This window comes from Macaca nemestrina, chromosome 10 (genome assembly GCF_043159975.1).
Source record: "Macaca nemestrina isolate mMacNem1 chromosome 10, mMacNem.hap1, whole genome shotgun sequence".
Taxonomy (NCBI): domain Eukaryota; kingdom Metazoa; phylum Chordata; class Mammalia; order Primates; family Cercopithecidae; genus Macaca; species Macaca nemestrina.
This window is the reverse complement of record NC_092134.1, coordinates 8,002,252-8,009,996: the sequence shown is the minus strand read 5'-3', so window position 1 is coordinate 8,009,996 and position 7,745 is coordinate 8,002,252. Positions and strand designations below refer to the sequence as shown.

Below are 7,745 nucleotides of genomic sequence, written 5' to 3'. Positions count from 1 at the left end.
ATCAGTTGCGGTCACTTCCCTGGTTGAAGCTGTTGCAAGTTTTACAGGCACGGGTTGCTTTCCCACGGATAAGTCAAAAGAAAGAATTTTTTTTTAATTGATGAGAAGCCGTACCGGGTCGGGGCAGGCTTCCGGGAGGCGGGCGCGGGGCCCCGGGGCCGGGTCGCGTTGGTCCCGCGCCGGGGGCGGGGCGCAGCGTGGGCTGGGCCGTCGCGCCTTTGCGCGCGGGGCGGGGCGGGTGGCGCAGCAGCGGCGGCGGCGGTGGGTAAAGGCGCGGCGCGCGGCCCCCGAGCGCGCCAACCCTGCCCTAGCCGGAGCCCGCGGCGGCCCAGCGCACGGCCCTCACCCGGCACCGCGACCCCGCACCCCGCCGGCCGAGCATGGGCGCGCGCGCCTCAGGCGGGCCCCTGGCCCGGGCCGGGCTCCTGCTGCTGCTGCTGCTGCTGCTGCTCGGGCTGCTGGCCCCGGGCGCGCAGGGGGCGCGGGGCCGCGGCGGCGCGGAGAAGAACAGCTACCGCCGCACGGTCAACACCTTCTCGCAGAGCGTCAGCAGCCTGTTCGGCGAGGACAACGTGCGCGCCGCTCAGAAGGTGGGCGCCGGGCCCGCGCCCGCGGTCACCTTGCCCCGGCCGCCGCGCACCTGGCTGCCGGGGCCGGCCTGGGAGGAGCGCGGCCTCCGGGGCGCCCGCCCGGCAGGCGCGCGGGAAGGGGGTCCGGCCTGCGCCTCGGGGCCTGCCTCCTGCGGTCCCCGCCAGGCCTGACCAGTGCAGGTCTGGGCGGCCGGGCCTCGGGCCGCCCTCTCCTCTGAGCCGCGCTTCTCCTTGGACCTTGCCCCCGCGGTCGGCGCGGCCAGAGTCTCTCCCGGCTGCGCTGACGCCTGCCGCGCGTCTCATTCATTCATTCACCGCGTTTGAATGGCTCCTACTGTGAGCCAGGCAGCACGCTGGCGCCCTCGGTCTCCACGCGGCTGCGCCCTCCCCAGCTACCCAGGGTTTATCTTAGCCTCGCGTCCCGACCCACTTCCCCTGGGACCTTCTGCCCCACTCCTTCTCCTGCTTTGAAGATACTTGGAGTTGTTTTTACTTTACAGGAAAAGAAGGAAGCAATACGATTTGCTCGGTTGCTTTGGGAAACCCGAGTACCTACTATGTGCAGGGCTTTTCGCGTGGAGCCTTTTGTTTAGTTTGGGGAGGTCCAGGACCCTGCAGCCTCCTGGGAAGGATGTTGAGTCCCAGGAGGAGCGGAGGGAGTTTTCCCCAGTTCCTGCTCTCTGGAGCTAGGTGGGATAGGGGTGCCATTCCGGGCCGAAGTCTGCCGACCAGCTCCTGAGAAGGAGGAAGTTCCTGGGGACAGTTGTGTGTGGTATTGCGGTTCCTTTGCTGTTCCTTGGGGAGGAGGGAGGTCTTGCTTGCTGCCAGCCTTCCTGGGGTTTTGGAGTCAGAGAAGCTTGGGTTCAAGTTGGAGCTCTACCAGTTAGGATGGCTTTGGGGAAGTGACTTCACTTCTTTGAGCCTCAGTTTCCTTATTTGTTAAATGGGGATAGTAATCATTCCCCTTCATTGCAAGCTTGTAATTATGAATAGTTGGTACCTTCCTGGCCCAGAATCATGGCTAAAAAATTAAAGTTTTCTGCTCATTGAGAGGGAGTGGGGAATAGAAAGGAACATTAAGGCCCAAATAAGATTGACTGGATGTTCTTACTGGATAAAATGAAAGGTTAATTTGTTAGGAAAACGGTAACTTTTGACTTCCCTCTCCTATGGGCAGGGGCACCTCTTGCACAGGTGGGTCTGTGTCTTCATACATGTAGGGGAGAGAACGCTTTGTAGGTGACCAAGGAGGGGCAAGGAAGCAGGGTTGAACGCCTGAATGTGAAAAGGTTGCCCTGGAGTCTGGCGGGGGCGGGATCTGGGGTGTGAGCCCACGGAGCCTCACTTACTTCCTCTTGATGCTGTTCCGGAGCCATTTGAAGGCAGAAATCATTTGTTTTAGAGCAAAAAGAAGCCTGTCTTTTTCATGCAGGGATCCCCATGTCTCAACAGGATCCCCATGTCTCAACTGATGGCGGTTCCATGTGACAATCTAAGGCCAATAAACATGAAATATGAGTGGATATTTAAGACTTAAATAAGACAGCCTATTCTGGCAGAGCATCTGTGAATCTGGGGGTCAGAGCTCTTCCTGGGGTAAACCAGGGTTTGTACCTTTAATGGAGATGCTGATGATTACTAAGTGCTTTTGTAGATAGAATAACCTTATATAATCCTTAGAATGATCCGGTGCAGTAGGTAGTACTACTGTTCCCATTTGACAGATGAGGAAACTGAGACACAGAGCAGTGAAGTGGCTGGTTTCAGGTCAGATGAGTGGCAGAGCCAGGGTGTGAACCTAGGCAGAGTGGACCTGGAGCCCACATTAGTATCTCTCGCCTGTTTTCCTGCCTTATGACCCCTTCCCTGTTCCCCGAGTCAGTGCAGCATTCAGAGGCTGACCTGACTTGTTTTTTCACTTTCTTTTTTTTTTTTTTTTTTGAGACAGAGTCTTGCTCTGTTGCCCAGGCTGGAGTGCAGTGGTGTGATCTCGGCTCACTGCAAGCTCCGCCTCCCGGGTTCACGCCATTCTCCTGCCTCAGCGTACCGAGCAGCTGGGACTACAGGCGCCCACCACCACGCCCGGCTAATTTTTTTGTGTTTTTAATAGAGTAGGGGTTTCACCATGTTAGCCAGGATGATCTCGATCCCCTGACCTTGTGATCCACTCCCCTCGGCCTCCCAAAGTGTTGGGATTACAGGCGTGAGGCACCACACCTGGCAGGTTTTTTTTTTTTTTTTTTTTTGAGACGGGGGTCTGGCTCCAATGTTGCTTAGGCTGGAGTGCAGTGTCGTGACCTCGTCTCACTACAACCTCCACCTCCCAGGTTCAAGTGATCCTCCTCGCTCACACTCCCAAGTAATTGGGATTACAGGCACCCGCCACCATGCCTGGCTACGTTTTGTATTTTTAGTAGAGATGAGGTTTCACCATGTTGACAAGGCTGGTCTCGAACTCCTGACCTCAAGTGATCCTCCTGCCTTGGCCTTCCAAAGTGCTGGGATTACAGGCGTGAGCCATTGCACCTGGCCTGACTTACTTTATTTCCTGCTGACTGTAGCCCAGACTGGCCAGGCTTGGGGATATTGTTTTGTTAATTTTATGGGGTTTTTTTTTAATTTAATTAATTTATTTTTGGAGGCAGAGTCTTATTCTGTCACCCAGGCTAGAGTGCATTGGCACGATCTTGGCTCACTGCAACCTCTGCCTCCTGGGTTCAAGCGATTCTCCTGCCTCAGCCTCCTGAGTAGCCAGGATTACAAGTGAGCACCACCACATCTGGCTAATTTTTTACGTTTTTGGTAGAGACAGGTCAGACTCCTGACCTCAAGTGATCCGCCCGCCTCAGCCTCTCAGAAGTGCTGGGATTACAGGTGTAAGCCACGATGCCCAGCCTGTTTTGTAAATTTTAAATAAAGGAAAACTGGGTCTGCTAGCAACTGTAGTGTTCAGCATGCCTGGGTTTACTAATTAAAGCCAAACCTGCTTTGTGGGTTGTGAAGTTTGATGGTATTTAAAAAAAAAAAAAAATTCTTTTTTTTTTTTTCCGAGATGGAGTCTTACTTTATCACCTAGGCTGGAATGCAGTGGCGCAGTCTTGGCTCATGGCAACCTCTGCCTCCCAGGTTCAAGCAGTTCTACTGCCTCAGCCTCCTGAGTAGCTAGAATTACAGGTGTGCGTGCCACCACACCTGGCTAATTTTTGTATTTTTAGTAGAGATGGGGGTTTCACCATGTTGGCCAGGCTGGTTTCGAACTCCTGACCTCATAATCCACGCCTCGGCCTCCCAAAGTGCTGTGATTACAGGCGTGAACCACCATGCCTGGGCCCCCATATTCTAATCTAGGACTTGTCTGAAATAAACCTATGACCATCCTGTTTGGATGTCATGGGAACAGACATGAGTTTGAATCCCAGCTGTTTCTCACTCGCTGTGTGACCCTGGGCCAGTTGCTTTGCTGCCTTTTTTTTTTTTTTTTTTTTAAGATGCAGTCCTGCTTTTTCTCCCAGGCTGGAGTGCAATGGCGAGATCTCGGCTCACTGCAACCTCCATCTCCCAGGTTCAAGCAGTTCTCCTGCGTCAGCCTCCCAAGTAGCTGGGATTACAGGTGTGCACCACCATGCCCTGCTAAGTTTTTTATTTTTTGTAGAGACGGGGTTTCACTATATTGCCCAGGTTGGTCTCTAACTCCTGGCCTGCAGTGATCTACCTGCCTCAGCCTCCCAAAGTGCTGGCATTACAGGCATGAGCCACTGCGCCAGCCCCTGTTTTTAAAAATGAATAAATAGGCCGGGCGCGGTGGCTCAAGTCTGTAATCCCAGCACTTTGGGAGGCCGAGACGGGCGGATCATGAGGTCAGGAGATCGAGACTATCCTGGCTAATACGGTGAAACCCCGTCTCTACTAAAAAATACAAAAAAACTAGCCAGGCGAGGTGGCGGGTGCCTGTAGTCCCAGCTACTCGGGAGGCTGAGGCAGGAGAATGGCGTAAACCCAGGAGGCGGAGCTTGCAGTGAGCTGAGATCCGGCCACTGCACTCCAGCCTGGGTGACAGAGCGAGACTCCGTCTCAAAAAAAATAATAATAAAATAAAATTTAAAAAGTAAAAATAAAAATGAATAAATTTGGAGGACTGCGTACAGTGGCTCACGCCTATAATCCCAGCACTTTGGGAGGCCGAGGTGGGTAGATCACCTGAGGTCAAGAGTTCAAGACCAGCCTGGCCAACATAGTGAAACCCTGTCTCTACTAAAAAAAATTAGCCAGGCATGGTGGCATGTGCCTGTAGTCCCACGTACTCGGAAGGCGGAGACAGGAGAATCACTTGAACCTGGGAGGTGGAGATTACAGTGAGTGGAGATCATGCCACTGCACTCCAGCCTGGGCAACAGAGCAAGACTCTTGTCTCAAAAAAAAAAAAAAAACAAAAAACAGGAAGATCACACCTTATCAGTACCTAAACTTTGCTTCCTCCTTGTGAAGGGCTGCAAAGAACACATTGCTGTAAGGATGTGCCATCGTAGAACCTGCCCCTGGTGGCTAACATTTGGTCCTGTCTCAGGCCACTCCAAACATGGCTGCAGTTTAGGTCTTTCTATATGTATTGTTTTGTGTGCACATAGACAAGTTCATCTATAAATTGTTAGAAATGGAATTGCTGAGTCAAAGGGTCTGTACCTTTAAAAAGAAGTTTTGTTTGTTTGTTCGTTTGTTTTGTAAGAGACAGGTCCATGCTCTGTCACCCAGGCTGGAATGCAATGGTGAAATCATAGCTCACTGAAGCCTTGAACTCCTCGCTTCAAGTCCTCCCAACCTCAGCTTCCCAAAGTGCTGGGATTACAGGGGTGAGCTAGTACTCCCTGCTCTTTTTTTTACACTTTTTTTTTTTTTTGAGATGGACTTTCACTCTTGTTGCCCAGGCTGGAGTGCAATGGCACGATCTCGGCTCACTGCAACCTCTGACTCCTGGCTTCAAGTAATTCTCCTTCATCAGCCTCCTGAGTAGTTGGGATTACAGGTGCGCACCTCCACACCCAGCTACTTTTGTATTTTTAGTAGAGACAGGGTTTCTCCATGTTGGTCAGGCTGGTGTCGAACTCCTGACCTCAGGTGATCCACCTGCCTCGGCTTCCCAGAGTGCCGGGATTACAGGCTTGAGCCTCTTTTACATGTTTAATTGAAATGTTATTAGTGTACTTCTTTTGTTTACATCAATCTATAGCATCATGAATCGTCACACACCAAACATACTCCTTGACTAGCAGATCTAAAAGTGGATTGTTCCGGCCACCAGAAGTCCCTTTCTGCTCCCACGTGGTTACTAACCCCCTAAGGTCACTACTGTGTTGATGTCTACCCATGTGAATTTACTCTGTTTGCTTGAGCCCTTGCATAGTAAAGGCTCTATATGCATTGTTCATATTGCAAAGATACTACTGAATGGTCCTTCAATGAGTGATAGCAGTTTCCACTCTCACCAGACATGTGTGAAGGCCAGTTCCCAAGCCCTTTCCAACAAAGTGGCTCATTAAACCTGTTTTTTTTTTTTTTCTTTTTTGAGACGGAGTCTTGCTCTGTTGCCCAGGCTGGAGTGCAGTGGTGTGATCTCAGCTCACTGCAACCTCTGCCTCCTGTGTTGAAGTGATTGTCCTGCCTCATCCTCCCAAGTAGCTGGGAATACACATGTGCACCACCACGCCCAGCTAATTTCTGTAGTTTTAGTAGAGAGCGTGTTTCACCGTGTTGGCCAGGCTGGTCTTGAACTCGCGAACTTCTGATCCACCCGACTTGGACTCCCAAAGTGCTGGGATTACAGGCATGAGCCACCGCACCCAGCCTCATTAAACCTTTTGGCTTTATTATGTATGAGACAGATGGTCTTTTCCCTTATTAAGAATCCATCGATATTTTCTGGGAACTGCCCTGATTTTTTTTGCCGTTCTTCTATTGAGCTGTTAGGTTCTTTTGTTGTTTTTGTTTGTTTGTTTTTGTTTTTTTTAATAAAGAGGCTTGCATTTTTTGCTGTTTGCAAGAAAGTATTTTGAGCAAAATAACTTTGACACTTCCCAGTCCTTTTTCCCCTACCAACATTTTAACAGCTTTTTTGAGGTATAATTGCACTACACCTCAATAGACTGCGTATTTAAAGTGTACAAGTTGACACCTTTTGACATACATACTTGTGAAAAATTACCACAGTCAAGATAATGTTTCTTCTAATTTTTTATGTTCAAAATTTTTCAAAGTACCAAAATGCTGAAATAACAGAACAAGGAATAGCTGCAAACATCTCCCCTAAAGTCACCAGTTCTTACATTTCCCCCCAAACTTTTTTCTCTGCAAACACATCTCACAGACGCATACACACACACACACACATTTATTTTCGGTTTTTGGCAGGATCATTTGAAAGTTAGTTGCAGACATCTTAATACTTTTTCCTACAGAACCACAATCCCATTGTCTCAGCCAAGAAACTTAAATATAGTACAGTGTTTTGTAATATACAGTCCATATTCAAATTGTCTTTATAGCTCATAAAAAATCCACACCCCAGTTAAGGACTGCTCATGCTTTTGGTCTTCATGTCTCTAGTCTGTCAGACTTCCCTCACTTTTGGTGGAGGAAGGGACTTAATTATGAATTTGTTTTCAGACAGGCTGTCACTCTGTAGCCCAGAATGGAGTGCAGTGGCGCAGTCTCAGCTTAGTGCAACATCTGCTTCCTGGGTTCAAGCGATCCTGCCACCTTAACCTCCTGAGTAGCTGGGATCACAAGTGTGTGCCGCCATGTCTATTTATTTATTTATTTATTTATTTCTTGTATTTTTCGTAGAGACAGGGTTTCTCCTCGAAACCCCTGTGTTGCCAGGCTGGTCTCTTAACTCCTGGGCTCATGTAGTCCTCCCACCTTGGCCCCCCAAAGTGCTGGGATTATAGGCATGAGCCACTGCCCCTGGCCCAGTAAGGGACTTTTACAGCATCGACATTTTTAAAGACTACAGACTGAATGTGTTTTTTTTTTTTTTTTGAGCTATAATTCATATCCCATACAACTTATTCATTGAAAGCTCAGCAGTTTTTAGTATATTCACAGCACTGTACAGCTGTCACTATAGTCAATTTTAGAACATTTGCATGTTCTAAAAGTTCT

At 49.9% G+C, this 7,745-nt stretch overlaps 1 protein-coding gene across 1 annotated transcript in view; it reads left to right on the top strand.

Moving 5' to 3' along the window:
• Window positions 1–7,745, top strand: part of BRI3B (BRI3 binding protein) — a 38,994-nt gene continuing 31,249 nt past the window's right edge. Inside the window, exon 1 of the mRNA XM_011761400.3 lies at window positions 1–590. Coding sequence (XP_011759702.1) covers window positions 381–590 — 210 coding nt within the window. The 5' untranslated portion in view covers window positions 1–380. The remainder of the gene's footprint in view (window positions 591–7,745) is intronic.